This window comes from Scatophagus argus, chromosome 1, assembly GCF_020382885.2.
Source record: "Scatophagus argus isolate fScaArg1 chromosome 1, fScaArg1.pri, whole genome shotgun sequence".
Lineage (NCBI taxonomy): Eukaryota > Metazoa > Chordata > Actinopteri > Scatophagidae > Scatophagus > Scatophagus argus.
In genome coordinates this window covers 23,575,366-23,596,998 of record NC_058493.1, presented here as the reverse complement: position 1 = coordinate 23,596,998, position 21,633 = coordinate 23,575,366, and the positions used below count along the sequence as shown (strand labels likewise).

The following is a 21,633-nucleotide window of genomic DNA, read 5'->3' as shown; positions in this document are numbered from 1 at the left end:
TCTTCTCATCCTTTACAGGCAGGTGGGCCTGGCTGCCAAGAGCACCCAGAGCCAGTAGGCCGGAGCCAGCGCCCGTCACAGGGGGGATGCCGGGTGGCTGCAGGCCTGAAGGGTGAGGGGGCAGCTGGACTGGGGGGCCGTGGGCCGCGTGAGAGAGGTGTTGAGCCTGAAGTTGCTGCTGCTGCAAACAAACACAGAAAGACGGCACACAAGACAGAGGACAAGTGGGTCGGCTGGGAAGTGAATCCATGAATGACCGCACTCTACTCATGCAATAGAGCTGGCTTTGACAACATTTAGTTTAAGGCCAAACCGTTTATGCATAATAATAGCAGCCTGAGAGTGACTGCCAGCACGCTGATCCAGCTCATTGTTGGAAAACAGATTCTCCTCATTGCTGTAGATGTACAGTATGAATGTCATCTGGTTCAAAGTGTTAAGACGGCAGAACGCAATCATTTACTCAAAACACCTGTCTCGCTTAATTATCTTAAGCATTTGGGTATGTGTTATTATCTACAAACAGAACACGTATTGTGTTACGAGTCAGCAATTCACACATTTTCACAACATTCTAGATTATTTATAACATTAGTTAGACACTAATATTGTTATCTTTTTTAATCAGAGTGCTAAGACAGCACGTTCAAGTAGGGCTGTGACTAATTTCAAGAACTTTTTTGATTGATCAGTTAATTGTTTTGTCTGGAAAACAGCCATCGCTGCTCTCCAGAGGCCAAACTGGTGTTTTCAGATTTCTCACTTCGTTCCACCAACAGTCCAAAATGCAAATATATTCAATTTATAAACAATATAAAACAAGTAAATCATCACATTTGAGAAGTTGTAACCAGAAAATATTTGATGTTGAACATAAAATTGCTGCACAGAGCTTACTGACTCAGTTCTGTGCAATAGTATCCACATAAATGTGCTACTGTGTTGCTTTTCATGGCTCTGCTACACTTGCCATTGCTTTACAAATTGTTTTTCCATTTCTTATAGTACAGGACCTTTATGTAACAACTTTGTTCGACTGGACAACATGTCTCCTTTGGTCAGAAATGGTCCAAACTCATGCTCATGCCCAAACCAGCCGTGCTTCAATCATAGCTGCGACGGGTTCAGATCGATAGGTCTACACTTGAAAACCTCAAAACCTTTCAACACTCTGGAAAACCAAGCGAGCAAGCTCACTCCTCCATCAAAATGCTGTTAAGTAGACATAGTGAACACACACACGAACACACACACACACACACCTCCCAAGAGGCCATGGATGTCTGTGCAAGAGAGGCAGCCAGAGAGGAGTGAGTAGATAGACAGGAGTTAAATAGCCACTCAGGCAAGAGGGAAGCAAGTGCTTTAAAACAAGGTTAAATAACACTTAGCACATCCATCAACTGCCTCTCCAAAAAAAAAAATACATATGATCGCAATTCTGCTTGCTAGACAGAACTTCAATAACCTCATCCATACATTCATTACACGAACTAGACGAGGGTATATCTGGTGGCTTACCGCATTTAAAAGTTTATTTAGCAGCTGGCCATTATTCAGCCAGCTCATTAAGTCGAGCTGGACCCGAAATCGTACAAAAGACATAAGCGACTGAGGAACGGCATTGTTAATCGATACCGTACTGGTGTGCCGAGCAGCCTATTTGTTGTGAAGGAAAAAGCCAGCGAAAAGAGAGAAAGGGGCGGCCCGAACAAGCAAGGGAGGGAGAGGAAGAATCAGAAAATAACAAGAGAATGAAAGAGAGAGGGACTGAGGCAGGGACGTCCCCATTGAGCGTGCCTAATGAGGAAAAGCGTGCAGGGATCATTATCAAGAAGCCTCATTAACGAGCTACGGCTGAGGAGAGAAGCGAGAAGAGATGAGGGGGGAGAGAGAGAGAGAGAAAAAGAGGGAAAAAATTCAGAAAATAAATTGCTTCCAATTCAATATTCATGGATAAAGAGCTGGCTTCCTTTCACACTTATCTTTTTTCATTATGTGTAAATGCCGCCGCAGCTCAGGCAACTTCCACAGGAAACAGGCAATTAAAGTTAACTAGGCGAAGCTGGCTCCCTGCAGAACAGTACTGTCAGGTGGAACAAGCATCAACAGCACCAGCACAAACCAGCTGGCAGACTGGCTTAATAAGGCTGGCAGTGATCGCCACATTACCTACTTATCTTGTGCTTTACAACAGCTTCTGTGGCTCCTATTTTCTACTGTTGCCGTGACAAAGCTTAGACTACACTAAAAATGCTACGCCGATATCAGACCTGATTGATTTCAGCACTGCGAAAGGACTGGGACACGAGAAACGTTTCTGAGGTGAGAGAAATTGTGATGTCAAATCTGTGACACCTGAGTGAGGCAGACAAAGAACAGAAATATCCAGACACACTCGAATCATGCTTTGCCCTCACAAAGACATGTTAGACTGCCAGCAAGCCGTTCAAAAACACACCGTTTCTCTCTGTGTTTGGTAACTTTCCCGGACACTGACCATGAAGGCTGGGTAGACACTATGAGGCAGCTGCTGCTGCTGCTGGGTCAGAGGAGGAAGGAAGAGGAGAGATTCAGCTAGAAATGATGCAGAGGACAATGAAATCTCATTCTCTCTTCAATAAAAACTGATATGTACATTTTCTTAATTGATCAGTTAATCCCTTAGGAAACTGGAATGCGTTTTTATTCTCTTTTTTTTTTCTGTAAATCACATCCAAGGTGACATCTCACTTGTTTTGTCCAAAACTCCAAAATATTCAATTTCATATCAAAAAAAGGTTTTTCAGTGATTATCAATATTGTCACAGACCAACTAATCATTTCTACTCTACCATTTGAGGATAACATTAAAACTGAGCTTGATTCATTAACTCTCAGGCTAATATCTTATTTACCCTGAAATGACAAAACCTCAGACCATAACTGCTTGTAGCATTTGTGTAGATGTTGGTAGGTCACGCTGCATGTCACTTTGGATGCTCTTACTTTTTAAAAATCCTGAAACCAGATGGAAATATGAAGGTCTCTAATGCAAAATTCACTGGCACTGTGCAGGTCACTGTTTGCAGATGAGTGACGTCCAAAACAGAACCATCCAGTGTTAAAGTGCTCGGTGTGTGTTCCACAGATTAGCATTTACATAAGGATTGGTGATAGGCAGCACACCACCTGTAACTGACCTGTTAATCATTATCTCAGTACAATCTTGCCCTGTGAGGAAATCATGGAAATGAGGGTAGGGGCATGGAAATGGGACAGCACCTCTGACAAATCAAACTCAATCATTATGTCACCTCTGGCCAAAACTTACGCAAAATATGGCATAGGATTAATTTGCATCTAAGCTTCCCTCAACACAAGGCCGCTTGGGTGCTAGATGACTTCTGTTTTTGTAAGGTTTAATAATATGGAACTGCTTGTTTGGATAGAGTGATTATTATCTCACCCTTCTGACGCAGGTTTCCAGTGTATTTTTGTATTTTTTTGCATGATTTATTCAACTACAACCTAACACTCAAAGACATTTGAATTAAATTCTTTCCTCTGAGCAACTGGATCTGTTGGAGTTTTAAACCATTTTTGCTTCATAAATAATTTACAAGCTAATGTTGATGACCAAAATTGATGTTGACAATTAATTTTATGTTGATGGGCTAATCAAAGAAACAACTAATCATTTCAGACTTAGTGTGTCGTAGGAGTCCACTAATTGCACACCAAGTGACCACACATCAAGTTCTGGCCTCAAAGCTGAAAAAACATGTTGTATCAAGCCTCAGTCGCCTCCAGCTGGGAGGAGATGGCAGTCGGGTGTTTGAGGGGACTTTAGTAAACTGAATCACATACTGACACACAGCACCATCATGTGCAAAAATGTGTGTGTGTTTGTGTGTCTAGACTCAAATCTCTGATCTATCTGCTGCAGGAAGCTGCCAGAGACCGATACCCTGTGAATATCACTATACTGACAAGACACCACAGCAGCTCCACCTCACTCACACTGTGGAGACATGGAGATTGATCACCTGCCATGTCTTTGCCACAGTAATTAAAGGTTGTTTTTGCTGTGTGTGTCCTGTCTGACCCTGCCCTCCCTTAATGAAGGCAGGGTCATTCCTGTTGTGGACAGTCTCACTGAGCTGGACTGAGGAGGTGGGGTGGGAGACGTGTGTGTATGTGTGTGTGTGGTGGGGGGGGGCAGGAAGTAATTACCTTGAAAACTGAAGGTTGTGCTCCTGGCTCATTTACCTTAATAGAATTTCGATGTGTGCCTCTCATTAGACTTGACCCCCTACCGCTGGGACTTGCTAACCGCTGACTAACCCCTGCTGCAGAGGGCTAATCAGAAGGGTCAGTTATCCATTTGGGTCCAAGCTGGCTATAAAAAAACCAGCTTGCCTTATAGTAGTAAAATAAAACCAGATGATAGACCAAATCACTAAAAAAAAGTATATGTAGCTAGAGTGGATTGTGTGTGTGTTTATGGTAGTGGCTGCAATTAAAAGCAATTGTTTGCTCCATTAAAGCTAAAAGTTGTACTAAATCCTAAAATCCCACTTAAAAAATGCAGAAACGCTGGACGTAATACAGCGTACATGTCATTTTGTAATAATAATTCATAGATCAGTCAAGAAAATAAGTGGAACATTAATCAATTAAAATTGTTATTCACAGCCCTCGCAACAACTAAAGTCGTTAACTTAAGTCATTTCTGTCGCGTGACTACTAAGCTAGCAGTGTGTGAATGCTCGTCAGTCAGAACAACAACAGTTTTTCCTGTTCTTCGTTTTCTGCCAACATTGTTTGCCTCAATCTTTCATCCACTGCTCTTTACAAATGCTCTGTGTCTGCTGCGTCCATGTAATCTCTGCTGCAATCACAACGCTTGTCCTGACCTGACCGCTTTAATTCCTCCTGCTCTTGGATCAGAGGTAGGGTTGAGCTTGTTGGCTGGCTCCTTCTATCTAATTAAAGTGCATCCAAAGTGAAATCTGAGAGTCTGATCTTGGCCTGCACTGTGTTACTATATATCTGTGACTGCCCGCAAGGGAAAAAAAAGTCATAGCAGTACACCCTGTGTGCTAACAGGTCACGGTTAACCAATGATCAGAGGAACTGCAGCAGTGAACACCATGTTGACATCACATTGCAAACATTGTGAACGCAAATAAAAACAAACCACTGGAGACAGGGGCAAGTCTGTCCAAGTGAAGAGGACATGGCAATGCCAGTTTGTATTCAAGCTGAACTTTAAAACGCTACAGACAGGAGGGATACAATGGGAGCAGACTGTTACACCGAGCTACTCTCATTCCTCCTGAAACTATTGCCCTTCCCAAGGTTACCCTTAACATGCAGCACTTCAGCTAAAGGTGAAGGTGAAGTGAAGGTACAAAGGTGAAATAAACCCATAAAGTAGCACGTTTAAATAGCCAGTCCTCCTCTGTGAGTGCAGTTTTGCCCCTGCCCTCGGGTCAAATGAAGTAAGAAAAGGGGGTATACACACAGTGAGAGGCAGATTGGGAAGTCCACGTACCCCGATGATAGCATTCAGCTCGGTCATTGTCACCTGCTTGGCTCTCTCAACAGCCTGAGCCACCTGCTGTTGATGCTGCAGGACACAAACACAAAGATTAGATTCGTGCTGGAAAAGAATTTGTTACAAATGACTAAAAAACACACACAAATCCTGGCTTGTGCTGATGGTTTACCTGCACAAGTCTACAAACAGGCATGTAGGTGAGGGAGAAAATACACCTCATAATGCTAAGAAATCATTTACGTCATACTCAAAGGTAATATTACAACAGCCCCATAAAAAGATACTGCATCTGCATAATCAGCATATCTGTACATAACATATCTCAAAGTCTGTAAAATATAAAACTTCACATGTAAATGATTAACCACTGAACAACCCATCACTGTTTGAGATGAAGTCAAGAATATATTAACCAATAAAGTGCCCGAGGCATAATTTCCATCCATGTAGGTGTTCTGAGGAGCTGCACTGATTTCTTAGGGCAACAGTAAACTGTGCCACGCCACACTGTGAGAAATGGCAGAGTGAATAAGACTCTGTGAACTGAAATCTGTTGTCAGTTGCCAGTTTAAGTTAAGGTATTTGCAGGCTTCCTTCTGTGTTTGTTTGTTTTCCTCTACTCAGTCCTCCAGAAAAACTTTTTTTTTTTTTTTTGTATTAGGTTTGGCTACTTTTGTCTGGCTACGGTTACGAAACATCAAATTAATCAAATCATCAAAATCATCAAATCATTTTGTCTCGGAAACTGCTGCAAACTTTGGACTCACTCACCTCTTGTGACAAGAATGGCATGATCTGAGCCAGGATTGCATTGAGACGTTTGGCTATCTCAGTCTGCAGGAGAAGAGAGAGAGAAAATATTAAAATGATAGTCTTTCAGTCTACTGCACTCCATGGACTACGCTATAATTAAGCAGTTAAACTACCTATAAAACAAAGGGGAGGGGTGGGCATTGGAGCACGCACACACACACACACACACACACACACACACAAATGTTTGCAGCGTCCATCTGGATGGACCGTGTATTTCTTAACTAAACTGGGACCGCCTTGAACAAATTTACTTCCCCCTCTCTCCTGCCTCCATTAGGCTCGAGCCTTATTTCATTAGGAGGCTGAAATATGCTAATACCATCTGGCTGGAGAGACCATAATGAGGTCCATACTTCATAATTACGGCCCACAGAGAGGAGGGTGGGGCATGCCGAAGTAGACAGGTTAACTCTCTGGCCCTATCTATCAGAGGCATCTCTGGTATCGACCACACAATATAAGCTGGGACAGTAAGACGATACTGCAGGGCTCGACGAACACGGAGCACTTTACAGCTCTGCGTTTGGACAAATGGATATGCTGCGCTGCCTGCCTACCGCACTCGAAGGTCCCAAGACATATTCCCCGAACCCATTTCCTTTTTTTAAATCTGTACTTTCCACAGAGAGAAGAAGAGGAAGAGGAGGAAGAGGAGGAAGAGGAGGGGAACACAAATGTAGAAGGCAGTATAAAGGAGAAGGGATGTGGGGATGATGAATGGCCAAGTGAAACGCTCTGATTTGACACTAAGGTAATGTAGTTTGACTGAACCGGGGGAGGTGAACTAATTGATTCTAAGAGATTATGGGTGGAGGCCCAGCAGGTGTGTGTGGGGTGAGGGAGGTCCTTCCCGCCATTTTATACGCTGCTGCATTCCACTTATTTCTCCCTTAACCTTGTTTGACTGTGGAAGGAGGGGGAGGAGAAGGAAGACCTTTTACACAACTCTCTGAGTCAGTCTTTTAATTTTGAAGTGGAGGGGGGGCAGGAACAGAAGAGGTGGGGGGGACAGACCTTTGCTGGCCTGTCAGGAATTATCTCACAACCCCCAATCTGACCTTAGGTGCACTCTGCTTTCTTTCTGCATCCAGCACCCCCCCACGCCCCCACCCTCCTCCAAATGCTTCTTCCCACCCCTCCCTGCTAATCTCCACTGCTCTCCTCTGTACCCTCCCTCCCTCCTTCCTCCTCTTCTTCCTCTCTTGTCTTCCCCCTCTTCTGTTGCTGGGGCAACGCTATCTGGCACGGCTGATCGTTATGTAAATTGGGCTGGGGCCCTGACCAGAACAGCCCGTAAAATCATATTAGGCGCAGCAAAGAGGCAGGTCATTAAATTGAATTTTCGGCCTGTCGATCTGATCGGCACGGGAAATTAATGAGGGATAACTGGGAGTGGGGAGGTGGGAAGGGGGCTGCACTGGGGGAGGGGGGCTGACATAGAGAGAGAGAGAGAGAAAGAGAGAGAGCTCTGTGGAGACTCATAAACCATCATCATTAGTGGGGGCTGGATACAATGACACACAGTAGGATTAGAGTGTTTCAGTATCACACCACTTCTCTGGAAATGGCTGCAAAGGGAGCAACATGGGGCTTGTAGAACACACAGCAGTATGCTGATACACTCAGCTATTAGAGCAACAACATTACAAACCATCACCGCAAACCGATTCACAAAGAAAAGCATCCATTTGTTGTTCAGAGCAAATCACCACTCCAGAGCCACTATTGGAGGCCAAAAACATTCATGGAATTCAGGCACACTTTTGTGTTGAGTTTGATAGCGTGCTGTGCTAAAAACACATGGGTTTTTCTCAGCAGCTCATTCTGAGCGCAATCTGAAGCACCAGGTGCTTTGAGAGCTGAGATCATGCTGAGTTGTGTTCTGGGGTTTTTTTAAGGTTAAATGTTCCAAAACACTTGGCTTTCTCTGAAATTTACCCCAGAGTTAAAATATGACTTTAGAGCCAGGAAATAAAACAATGGAACAGACTTCCCTTGTATTCACTTTTGTTCTTCTTTCTGTGGCCTAATTACTGCCTCACTGACCGCTGTGCATTTTGCCCTCATATCTGGTCCACAAATTAAGAGGATGAGGGCAAATGTGACTTACGCATCAACCTGGGAAACATACTGTTAAACCAGTTTGCTGAATCACTGCCTTTATCAGCCACATCATGTCCTTCCTTTGCAAATAAAGTCACTCCATGCCGACTTAAGTCCACACCTTGGTGAGAGCGAATGGGCACACAGCTTATTTACAGGACTTTTTCGCTGCCTTTTTGAAGGGGAAAAATACTGATAACACATCACATCCACTGACTCACAGCACTCTTAAATGACTCCCACTTTACTTTGGGGGCACTGTTTTCCACAGCGCTTTAGTGGCAGAGACAGGCACTGGATAGAGTTTATTGTCACTTAAAGCCACTGAAAACAGAAGCCTTTGAGTCGGCAGAAGCTTTTCACTGCAGCTCCACAATTACAGGTACTCAGGGTTGTCTAGTAGCACCAGAGCTTGGAGAGGCTCTCTCTCCACTGCATCCCTCTGTCAATGGTGCGTTGAAAGCCATTTGGCTGTTTGTCGCTCCAGGCATTAGCCCCCAAGTGGAGAGCAGAGTCTCTGACGAGGATTCAATTGGCGAGGAAAACAAGTGGCATATGATGGGGGGAGGGGGGGGCAGAGATGGCTGTTTGGGAATTATCTTCTCAGCCAGAGCAGAGGAAGAAGGAGGCACTTAGAGGTATCTTGTTCATTACAAATGCATGAAGAATATTTTGCATGTGTATGTCTTTCTATTTTGAGCTCATACACACAAAACCGGAGTGACATCCTTTTCTGCAGGGGAGCGCATGGAAATGGGCTGTTTTCCAACAGATTACATCCGATCGTTCACCATGTACACAATATTTTTTTTATATATATATATATTATATATATATATATATTTCAAGTTGGATTATGCATTTTATATGAACAAATACACAACAAGTTCTTCTATTTAACCAAATTAAAACTGACACATGAAATCATAATCAGCTGGCTGATCACAAACACACACACACTAATTGTGTAACACTGTTCTACCAGCCATTCTAGTCTGGCTATCAAAATAAAGCATGTCTCACAGCCTCCAGTAACCTCGTCAACCTCCCTTGAGAGAGAGAGAGTGTGTGTTCTCGTAGTCAGTTTGTTTTGGCTTAGAGACAGGTCGGCCATCATCACCTTGGCAAACAATTCCAGGAATCCTGTATAAATTATTCATTTGCACAAGTTCCCTTTCTCCCTCCCTCTGCTCCTCTTTTCACCTTATTCCTCCATGCAGGAAACGGACACCACTATCCTTGATAAAGCGCTTTCTCTGCTTCCCCCATCCACTGAACAAGTGAGGAAACGGATACATGTAACAGCTATCCATAAGGACTACCACAGGTGCAACCAACGCAAGCAGCCAAATATAACGGCATAGTAGAGAACTCACTAATCACTGGGGTTCAGTTGTCTTTACGTGGTCCTTTTGCTTTCAATTTAGCAAAGGAGGAACAGGAATCAAAATGTAGGCAAGCGTACAATAGATACACAGGGACCACAACAGAGAACGGAGGTAGTGAAAAACAGAGCAACCCCCACCACACACACACACACACCACAAAGTCAGCAGGGCATGTTGCTGAGGCAGCCTAATGAGCTGCGCTAATTAAAATCACTTATTGACAGCAAGCGAGGGTGATTACCTCCACCCTGCTCTCTTTGCCATCATAAGAGACACTGTCAAAACAAATTACCCCCCGGCAGCCACACACATCCCTTGGCTAGCAACCTTTCAGCTTCAAGTTGTGTGTTTGTTGAAACTTGAATTACTCCGTGTGTGTGTTTTTTTGCGTGCACGTGTGTGTGTGCAAAACTGGCGCAAGGGATGCGAGTATTTAAACGCATGTGCGTGCTGTGTATGTGCCCGTTACACCACTTTTCACTTTGGTGCGATAACAACACAAAGTGAGTTTATCTTCTGTCTTTTCACACAGCAATAAATCTTCAACGCAAATGAAGTACTCTGCCTGCATCCAATAATCCAGCTCCCCTCCCTCCCTCCCTCCCTCCCAATAACAGGGACAGCTAAGGGCTGTCTGTTTACCTCTTGCTGATGTCATCGCAAACACTCGTTCACCAGGGATGGGAGACGGGAGCGAGAGGAAGGGAGGTGGCAGGAATCATGCATTATTCAGAGAGCTCCGTTGACTCCAACGGGCTTATTGATAAACAAAGGAGAGGCACAGGAGAGGACCAGTCGATTAACCCATTTACCCCCAAGCCTTTCACTCCTTTCCCACCCCCCACCACCGGTTTTGTCCATGGCTACCAGCATCCACCCACAACAACAAGCTCCACCCCCACCCCACATGGCTTCAATCTCCTTGTTGGTGATAAGTGCCTGACAGAAAACGCTCAAGAACGGGGGGGTCGAAGCAAGCTCCTTGATAAACAGAAAACACATAGTTAGCACACACACACACACACTACACACAACTTGCCTCCAAAAAAAAAAACATCTACCGCTGATGAATTGTGCAGTGTGCTGCTGTTCCAACTGGGCTACCCTCCCACTGATGCCATTAACCTTCTGGATCGGAGGGCCACGAAGCCTCCACCCCACCTCACTCCGTCTATCTTTCTCCCCCTCTGACAGACTCCCACTCTCATACATCATATCACACAGCTAATGACACAAGGGCCATCATTCACATCACATCGTTGGGTGGCGGAGGGCGGGGGGGAACAGCAATGAAAAGACATAAGGACACGAGGAGGAGGTGGAAAAGGAGAATTGAGGGGGCAAAGGTGACTGAGTGAGGCAGAAGGCAAGGCACAATCAGAGAAAATGGAAACCGGAGTGTGAAAAGATAAAAGAGAGATCATGTTAGTGTCGTCGTCCCCCCCCCCCGTTTTTTAAGTGAAATGAATAAAAGATTATGCTGATGTCTCTTAACACAGAAGAAGACGTGGGCTTCACACAGCTGACTGAAAGGCCTAGGGTCAAATATTTAGCTACACGAAGTGGTTTTGCACTGTTGCAGTGTACCCAGTGAGTGTTTGACTTTATTTTTATTGTCTGACTAACCAAAAATATCTTGATTACCTTAACTGCTAATTTCTCCTCAACAATTACTTCAGCACCACAAAGTGTGAGAGTGTAAAAGTGAGAAGGCTCATTTCCAAAATGGTGTTGGAAAATGTTAGGAACCAACAGAGACAAAGTATCTGAAGAAAGTCCTTATTTTAATCCTCAGAAATATCAGACCACAGCTGACACCAGGACCTTTAAGCTAATTAAACATTTGGGTTGAGGGATGGTTTCCATAAAAGTTAAAACAACCTGGCAGGATGACCCCGACTGGTCAAAGACCACCTGGGCACAAACCAACAAAGAAGTCTGAAACATCGCCATTAGACATGGTTAAGATGATTTTAACATATCTACGCCCAATCCCAAAATCTCCTTCACTCCTTCATGCCTCCAGCCTACTGAAATGGCTCCTTGGGTGGTGTAACAGCAGATATTTTTGCCCTATTCATCCATAGAAGTCTTTCCACTGCAGCATGATGCCCAGTACTGGGTGGCAGCTGAACTAATGAGCTTTTAGCCCGGCTGGCACTGGGAATGCAGACACAGAATAGTGCCGGCATATGTCACACACACACACAGACAGACACACACACACACACACACACACACACACACACACACACAAGGACAAACCACACACACAAACACATCCTATCCGACTGTCTGCCAAATACTTCGCTTTAATCTTATCAAACCATCCCCATCAGGCAGTGTGCCCTTTGTGTTGTTTAGCCTGTCAGCATTTTCACTACAGGAAGCCAGTATGTGTGTGTGTCTTCTAAAACCATTTAAGGATGAGGGTAGAAGCTAAGGTCAGGTATGTGTGTGTGTGTGTGTGTGTGTAGATGTGTTTATATTCCTCAATCACTTGGGGTGGGGGGTGGGGGGGACAGCAGTGTTTTGGCTGTACACAGATCATCCCTGATATGGCTACATACCTGTTTGTGCATCTCAATGTTGAGCCCATAGGACATCTCATAGTACTGTAAAACAAAGGAGAGGAGAAAACATTATTAAACAACCAAGTTACCCTGATACAATTGTTTCTAAGACCTTTCAGTGATGCATTTTCATTTGCACATCGAGTCAAAGAAGAGGAGACGTACATCCTTCACAACATACTGCATGTTTTCTAAACTGTGTACAACAAGATAAGACTTCAAAGTTATTTTTGACCTGGAACAGAGGATTTATTTGTGTAACACGGCTGTAAAAATGGCGGTTGAATGATGCGACCTCTTTTTTTTGTTTTGTTTTTTTTTTTATCTAATGCATCCATACAATAGGAGACAGCTTGAATACTTGTTGCAGGGGTGAAAAGCACTGATGTTAGCTGAAGATTTTGACAACTTTATATTGTTTGTGCAGCCACAGTTGACAGATGATTGGCTACTGTTCTCATTTCTTCTACTGGGCGCTGCCACCCTTTGAGTTAAAAACACAGTCTGCGACTTCAAAAAGCCAAGAGAAAGACGTACCATTGTTGAAAACAACATTATCTATTGTTGACTGCCAAAAGCTTGTGAGACCACCGACGGATACAAACTAAAGTCTAGTAGTTTGCCTGCCTTGTTTATGAAACGCACAGCCAACAGCTTCCATTTGTTACCTTCTGGTTCCTCACTGGGAAAATAATATTTAACAAACGTACTGGTGCGTTTGGTTAAAGTCATTCCATTCATGTACAAACCAGATAAGCAGGCACATACACAAACGAAGAGAGAGATCTGCGTTGCAACACTTGTCAGATAAAAAGATTGTTTTGTTTCCATGCACACAATGCAGCTTTTCCTGTATTAGAAAGAATTTTTCTGTTGGGTTGTCTTTGCAGAGGCACAGATTTTTTTTCCTGTGTGCTCTCGATTATCGGGGGGCTCTGAAGTGAACGTAATGTGTTTTAATTGCAGTGCTGGAGCAGTTTTACATAAAACCCTTTCACAGCTCTTTGACAGAAATCAAACGCTGATATTAGCTCTCAAGTAGGAAAGAAGGTAAAAGTGCTGAAACACAAAGTGCACACATGCTACAATTTTAAATATGTCGTAGGGCAGTACAGTGCTTTAAAATATTATTTCTACACTTTTAATAAAAATTGGCTGCGATTATAACTTTAATTATTGATTCGCCCTCCAATTATTTTCTCATTTAAATGATTACTTGATCTATAATAGGTCAAAATTTGGGGGAAAAAAGAACCCAAGATGATTGTTTGTATCCACCAACAGCACAAAACTCAAAGATATGCAGCTTACTGTCACAGAGAAACACATGGAGTTCACTGCACTCAACATCTATTTGATTATGTTATGAAAATGTGATATCTATGGGGGGAAAATATTGTCATTAACGTTGTGATACTGAGTTCAATGACAACGTCTGGCTGCAACAAGTAGTCTATAAACTTAATGGTTGGAGAAAAACACACAAAAACACAAACTGTGAAACCCCTGGGTGTGTCCACAGTGCCTGAATGGCCCCGTGGTTCACACTGGGTGGGTTGAGACATAAAATAAAATGCAGGAAACCCTCTGATTCATGCACAAAGCCAGCAGGCCAGTCATTAACCCCCAGTGGGTCTTGTTGAGTGTGTTAGGGAGGGGCGGCGGAGTCATAAAGAGGACCACAGGGCAATAGAGGGGGGTCGTCACAACCCACAATCAATAGCTGGACATTTGACCCCTGCTAGAGTTTCCACCAAGCCTCCACATATCCCCACCCTGCACCTTCTTCAGGCGGGAGTCAAAAATAGCAAACGAGGGCAACAAGGCACCACCTGTGACTGTTCACCTGAGGCTAAATGGATGGAGGATGTGGCGTTAAATCAGATTCAGAGCTTCAGTGTTCTGAGCACTGCTCTTACCATGACGTAGTGACGCTGCATCTCTGTCTTTTCATTGGCCAGTTTATCGTACTCCACTTTAAGGCTTTAGAAAGAGAAGAGACAAGGAAAATTATGTTTTATGGTGAGCTTATGGTATGTTACATACATAAATTTAAGCAAACCCTTGAATTAGGTATATCCCATCATGTAAAAAGAAAAAATCAGAACACATGTATTTATGAGTGCAGCATCATCATGGACTCGGTGCATGAAGCTACAAAAATGGAACAGAACAGAAGCTGCTTCCTCTTCCTATTCTTTCCAGGAAGCCAATGTTGTTTACTGTGGGCGAAAAGCACTGCCTTGTAGTCATTACCTGTGGTACTGGGCCTGCAGGAACTGAAACTCGTCTTTGATCCTGTCGCAGGACTCTGCCACAGTGAACTTGAAGCCGGGCTGCCCTGGCTGGTGAGGTGCCTGAAAAGTGCAGGGTCGGAGATAATGCAGGTGTAAATAAAGCCATCACAGTCCAGATAATAGCCTCATCTCTCTCTCTCGCTCTTCGCCTCTTTCTTGGTAAACTGTCTGTTTTCTGATGGCTTGTCCTCACATTTCCCCCGAGCTCTGACTGACGGAGGAGAGAGCCGCTTCCACTCAACAACATGTGCAATAACATAGGCGGGTCACTCCATCCATCCTCAGTGTATGTTACATGATAGGCAGGAGTGTGTGTGTGTGTGTGTGTGTGTGTGTGTTGGGAGGGGGAGGGAATCACACACTAAGTCCTGGGGTTTTAATGCATGCTGCTCAAAAAGCACAATTAACCTCACGGTACTGCAAAAAAAAAAAAATGCAACTATAATAAACTGCACTGAGAAATGAAGTCAGTGTCAGTCAGACGGAGGGGATGATGATCTACTTTCCTGAGTTCAACCAAAAGCTCTTATCTTGCGGCCAATAAACACGATCCTCCAGTTCCTCTCCTGGCAGAGTGAAGCGCCTCGGCAGCACCGATGCAGACCATAAATAGTAAGGTGTGGATCAGCAGCTCCACTCTGACGAGCTAATTAGGCTACTTTGAAGGGCGGGTGCATTTGCATGAATTTACAAATGGTGACAAAGGCAGCTACTTACCGGATGCCGGCCTTGTGGATACATGTCGCGTCCTTTACACAAGGGAATTCGGCGTGTTTTCTCTCTTTCCGTAATCCCAGTGAAGGTGCGGTAAATCACCGCCACCCCCTCCCCTGTATGCGCAGGATGGCGGCTGACAAAGCCCTGTTATCGACTGCGAGGCGCACACTCAGACTCCGACCACTGGATCTATCACCTCGTCGGCCTCTCTTTTGTACCTAAACAAACAGAAAACGGAGCACAACTGAGGAGCTGAATCGGTTTCGCAGCAAGCGGCTACAGCACCTTGGTTGTAAATCGAGAGGAATTAAAGCTTTGCGAAGTTAACCGGACTATCCGACAAAATGAGAATTAAAAAAATGCATCTTTGTGGTATTTTTTTTTCCTTTTCAAATATTCCCACATTCTGTCAAAAACCTAAATGTGTCGTCTCGATTTGCATTACAGATGGGGGAAAAAAAACCAAAAAAGTGCCAGCAAACTGCGTTTGATCCGACGTATCAAATAAATCCCAAAGTTGATACTTTTGATCACACCCACAACGACACGATGCTTTGTTTTTTCGCATAAAGCTAACGAGTTTTCTTCCACAAAGGGGGAAGAACACACACACAACAGCTTGTTTTGGTGGTCCGGGATGATCAGAAAACAAGGAGCTGCTGCTTTCAAAGTCGGCTGCCATAAAGCCACACCACCACCACCACCACCACCCGTCTTGTTAGCGGCTCCCTTCATGTCGCCCTTTTTACCTTTGTCTGGGCTGATTCCTCCCCTCTCCTTTGCACAGGTAAAAAAGAAAATAGTATCCAGACACAAAGCTTAATATCCTTGACTTGTAACCGTCACCACAGTGCGATAAGGGCGGAAAATGTCCGTCGCCGTTTCTTTTTATCATATACTTCTTCTTCTTCTTCTTCTTCTTCTTTGCCCCTTGAGAGTCTCTTAAAACCCTGGTGATCCCGAGGCGGAGAGCGTCTCTCCGTCCGGTCGGACGTTGTAAAGCCCTCGAGTGGGACGAGTTGCTGACCGCAGACAACTTCAAATAAAGCCTATATTAGATCCAATAGCAGTGCACGACTCTTCCAGTAAGTCCAAAGATTATTTTTTGGCGAATAACCGGGTTGATTTTTTGAAAATGTCGGCCGTTGTGAAATATACTACTAGCTTGCTGTCGGGTAAACCCAGTTCCTCCGCTGCTCGCCGTACCACACACAGACTGTGCACTGACACGAGGACCCGACTGCCGAGAGAGGGCCGTGCACTGACCAATTGGGTTCTCCGAAGGAGTTTAGCAACGGTGACCAATCACAGCGCAGTATCCCCACGTGGGGTGTTCAGTAGAGCCGCATTGCTATTGGACCCGCGAAATGTGACCTCACATGTTCGCCATTTTGGATTCGAAGTGACATTCGCTGCGTTCAACAGCTCGTTCAAAACAAAGGCAATAATTTATATGTGCATGCATTTCAGCCGGTGTTTTAACGTTTCACATTAAGAGCGTAAACATATGAGTATGATCATTAAAAAAAGTCTGCCGATTCAAACACACTACGCCGGTGTAAACAGGAAAATAACCCCGCTAGCCAAACACAGAATTTATCATTTTAAGAAAAATATTAGGTTGTAATTGTGGTATGCGCTTAATGTGCGAACAATAGCAAGGGAAGTTAGCCTGACAGTGAACAATAGTTTTAAGTATTTTACAGGAAGATCACACTTGCTCTCAATTCAAGCAGAGGTGGAGGTGCCAAGAAAAAGAAATAAGTCGCGTTACTATGCCAAGAAAAATAGGAACTCATAGAAATTCATTCAAGTGCGTAGAAGATGTGAATACCGCTTAATCTACAGCAGAGTGTCCTTTGAGTGACTTGAATTGATCGCCCTATTTCTAACGAGACCTCAAGCATCTACACGCTTTCCTATCAGCAGCACTAGGCAGGCTACAACACGTCTGCGCGTGAGGATATCAGCCTATCAAGTGTTGCTCACTAGGCCCGGCCCCACGTGGGTCCTCGCTTCCCTCCGTCGCTGCGTTTTATCCAATCGTGTCGCGGCTGTCTTCCTTCGCGGCTTGCGATTGGTTGAACGGTGGAAAGGCTGTCAGTCAGGCTCCAGAGGTGTCAATTAAACCCACGTTGGGTCCGGCGCTGACAAATGCCTGTGCTACTCTCCCTCCTGCCTGCGAATAGTGCCTGGAATGGCTGCTTAATTAGCTTCGAATGGCTTTTCCTTTCAGCTCAAACAATCTGTCACTACCATGTGGTAAAAAGAGCCTTGCATAAAACAAAAGCAGGGAGAAAAAAAAGCCAGTAGGGGCTAAATATCAGTTTGATTCCCCTCCACTTCAACCCCTCCTCCATGAAAACATTTGCTGCAAAACAAAGCTTTTACCTTGCTCAAACATTGGCTCGTTTCACTCATATGTGTCTGTCCTCCTTTTCTGCTGAAACTGTGTTTTATTTCTTTAGCTGACAGTCCATTTCATCCCTTCACATTTAATTGTAAGGACAGAGCTTCTGTACTCCCTGAAACAGGCCGACGAGGCTCGGAGAGTCTACATGACAATTAGAATTTTATCAATTCATTATGATGCTTTGGGACAGCAGTCCAACAGTCTTAATGTGATGGACAAATCATTTTGCAAATATTTCTGAAATAAATATCGATCATCCGCGATGATGTTAAAATTGCATTGCCACACATACAAATACGTCAACAGGGAAATTAAGAGGAAACTTTAACTGAAATCTATAGAGAATATATTACTTCCGTTAATACTGAAGGTGAATTATCTGTAAATACTGTTTTGTAGTTTCTACACGGTGCAAAATACAGAAAAAAATAGCTGGACTGTATTTAATTCTTTGATTTATTTTCTGTTGTTTCATGTTCAAGCATTTCTAAAACTCAGATAGAAGTAATCAGACACTTTTTTAGCCTACACCTCAGGCTTCAGCTCAATCTTGTATTATTTATAGCATAACAAAGTGGCCAAAAGTCAAGAAGTATACCAAATTTTGTTCATAACTGTAGCTAGCGTGCTGCGAGCTTTAGCTGTTGCCTAGCAACAAACGTATCCCTCCTGCAGATGCTCTGACACGAGTTGGGATAATAACTCACGCACTGAGGGCATGTCAGTAAGCTACACACTCACCGGGAGACTTTAAAGAAGGTTTTCCCACACAAAAAGTCCCTAATGATAAATTACCTTTGTAGTCCTGGTTGTAATCATAGTCGTCTGAGTGGGAACAGACTGGAAACAGCGTGAGCAACTTACTGTGTGAACTTTTTGCACTTCTCAAAATCTAAGCTTCCTCAGGGAACTTTGTTAGTTCTCTCAGCTGCTAGTAACAAACACTGATATGCACTGCAGCAACACCATGTTTTACACACACAGTCTATATATTCTACCACATAACTGCCATCATTAATAATATGAAAAGTAAAATTAAAATTTGAAATTATAATGTGATATAAAAGAGTCAAGACTTCATCATTGGTTCAGTGACGCTTTTTGTCTTTAAAAATATATCTAATATTGTATAATATAATAAGTGAAATACCAAAATGCATGAGTCACTTGTCATTTGTAAGATATTGTGGTGGGAACTAACGACGCAGGTTAAGCATAGAAAGGCAGAGACACACAGACTTTACCGAGGAGGCTTCAGTTTGATGCAGCATTACCAAAAATGTGGAATTATGTAAGAAAGGTTAAACATAAGTTAATTGGATAATCCGCGCTATGATATGAAGGTGTTTGTTCTTTAATATGCTTCATACATTTTAATAAGTTTACCATTAAGTAATGTAAAATTAAAATTATGAACAAATCTTTCTGTAAAGGAACAAAATCCTCTGTGCAGCTCCCCTTTGACCTTGATATTTGCTGACTTCATGAGCCCTGGGACTTTCTTAGATTTCTTTCTTAGATTTATACTTGAACTTTGTTCTAAGATCCAACAGTGTGCTTGTGTTCGATTCATAAAAGATGCTGAGCATAAAACACGTTGCTTAAGCAGCTTCTATGAATCCCATTTCTGACTTGCGCACCTGTGATCTATCAGTCTCAAATCACCTCAACAGCTTCTGCCTTGCAGTTTCCCCTAAATAACACCTGCACAAATGAGGTTTTACTCATGAATAGAACAGCAAGTGATCAAAATCAAACTCGCTGGAAGTCACAGCGATGGTGGAGGAGATTGAAGGCAGGAAAGATGTATTATTCAGTCGATTCAGTCCACTGTGAACGAGTTCAGGCAGAAACATAGAACCGAGGCTGATATTAAAAACATTTTTTTTTGCTTAAGAATTAAATACAAAAAGTTTAAGTGATGCAGTGTGCCCAAAAACTAAAAACGGTTGATCTGCCAACTCCCATCACATTGTTCACGAAGCTCATGCAAAGTTCACAACAGGCTTCAACACGTGTCCCAAACTGCAACACCCCTACATAAGCAGCTGGAAAATCACTTAAATCAAATCTAGACTCTGCCTAAACCCTACTTAGGAACAAAATGATTTAAGAACACTAACTAAGCTGATGAAGCTAGCTAACATTACAACTGAGCCGAAGAGGACACTGGTCGTGGGGCCTAGAGGTTGGAGAAGCGGCTTGTGATCGGAAGGTCGCTGGTTCGATTCCCCCACCAGATGAGCAGGAAAAATTTGAGTGTGGTGGAGTGATAATGTCCCCACCCACCATTAGCTGGCTGATGTGCCCTTGAGCAAGGCACTTAACCCCCAATATATGCTCCCCGGGCGCTTGATGCAGCCCACTGCTCCTGTGTGTGTTTCACTGCATGTTGCATGTGTGTGTGAGAAGTAATTTTCCAGCTTGGGATTAATAAATTAAGTAAAAAAAACAAACTGCCAGGACCACGAGCTTCTCATCCATGAGATGACAAATGTTTCCATCAACGGTGTGATACAGTGTAAGAAAAAAGAAAGAAAACAGTTCATGAACTGCTCACAACAAGGTCTGTGGATTATCTGGAGTAACTGGGTTATGCGTTCTGTAAAAAGACATTGCTTTTGAGGTCTTCTTTCCCCTCCCACTTTGAGCACCACAAGCGAAGTGTCACCTTGTTCCATTACATGTCTCTATAGCCATTACTTGCAAAAGTCACACCAAAACAATCTAGATGAGTTGGGGTGAGCTGCCCCTTTAAGGCCAAGATGAAAAGCCATCATACAAGCCGACCGTTAAACCGAGGAGGTGTTTCCCACATGCACTGTAACTAAAGACCCCCTCAGAAATGACCACAGATTAAACGAGTGTCTCCTACTCACGAGAAGCTACAAGCATCTTAAAAACCTCCTAAACCTTCACCAAGAACCAAAAACTACATGTTTTACTCCAGTTTTTATATATATCAAGAACAACTGTGTTTTTGTTTTTTGTTAAGTGATAGATAAAATGATAATGTTGAAACAGGAAAATAAAAGTAAACTAAGCACAAATTAATTCAGCAATTATTATTAATCATAATGACTGACAAACAACTGATCTGCCAGTTTACATCTTCAATGTCTTCTTAACCTTCTGCTTGACTTACCTACTCAGTCTGAAATACCACTTTCTTATGGTGTATCTCCTGGTTCTATTATCTTCTCTGTTTTTTTTCCTCATAGTCAGTCCGACACAGAATAGACCACAGAGTGACGAGACTGAAACACATAGGAAGTGTCTTACTGTCTTATTTTATGTTAATATGGGTTGACACAAAACGTCTGCCTCTATTAGAGATGACATTAAAGTATACTTTCTTAAACCAACTTCCCATTCAGGGACATGAATAATGAGGTGCAGCAAGCTGAGAGTTGTAGGCTGCCACTGCAAGAAGAAAACATTCCTCCGTGTGGTCTACAACACTCACACTTTGCGATGGATGTATTTTTAATAAATAGCATGACTTAGACTTAAATATGCAAAATGACATTAAAATGCCTTCAGTATGAGCCTCAGCCACACAAACAGCTGAAGCTCTTAACAACGATTGTGTGCACTCCCACCTTAGTGCTTCTTTAGTGCATATATAGAGAGCGAGAGTTGGTAGGGCCACTAGTAGAAAACGCTCATATCTCCTAAGACTGATCGTTATCGAGAAATGGGGCCCAGATTTTGTACCAGAGGGCGGCGGCGCAGTGGATCAGTGGTTCACTTCGCCTCACAGACTCTTTCTATGTGAAGT

At 43.4% G+C, this 21,633-nt stretch overlaps 1 protein-coding gene across 7 annotated transcripts in view; it reads right to left on the bottom strand.

Annotated features, from left to right (window-relative positions):
- Window positions 1–16,703, bottom strand: part of LOC124061382 (transducin-like enhancer protein 3-B) — a 30,690-nt gene extending 13,987 nt beyond the window's left edge. The window contains exons 1-8 of one of the 7 annotated variants that reach the window (XM_046393143.1): window positions 16,189–16,703; window positions 15,440–15,657; window positions 14,682–14,782; window positions 14,345–14,408; window positions 12,423–12,467; window positions 6,317–6,379; window positions 5,510–5,614; window positions 1–178 (exon numbers count right to left, since the gene is read on the bottom strand). The exon at window positions 1–178 is cut by the window's left edge and continues 24 nt beyond it. In XM_046393143.1, the coding sequence (XP_046249099.1) occupies window positions 1–178; window positions 5,510–5,614; window positions 6,317–6,379; window positions 12,423–12,467; window positions 14,345–14,408; window positions 14,682–14,782; window positions 15,440–15,463 (580 nt within the window). In that variant the 5' untranslated portion in view covers window positions 15,464–15,657; window positions 16,189–16,703. Of the gene's footprint in view, window positions 182–5,509; window positions 5,615–6,316; window positions 6,380–12,422; window positions 12,468–14,344; window positions 14,409–14,681; window positions 14,783–15,439; window positions 15,658–16,188 lie in introns of all 7 variants that reach the window. The other 6 variants (XM_046393152.1, XM_046393160.1, XM_046393177.1 and 3 more) reach the window with 6 other exon arrangements.
- Window positions 16,704–21,633: the final 4,930 nt, after the last annotated feature.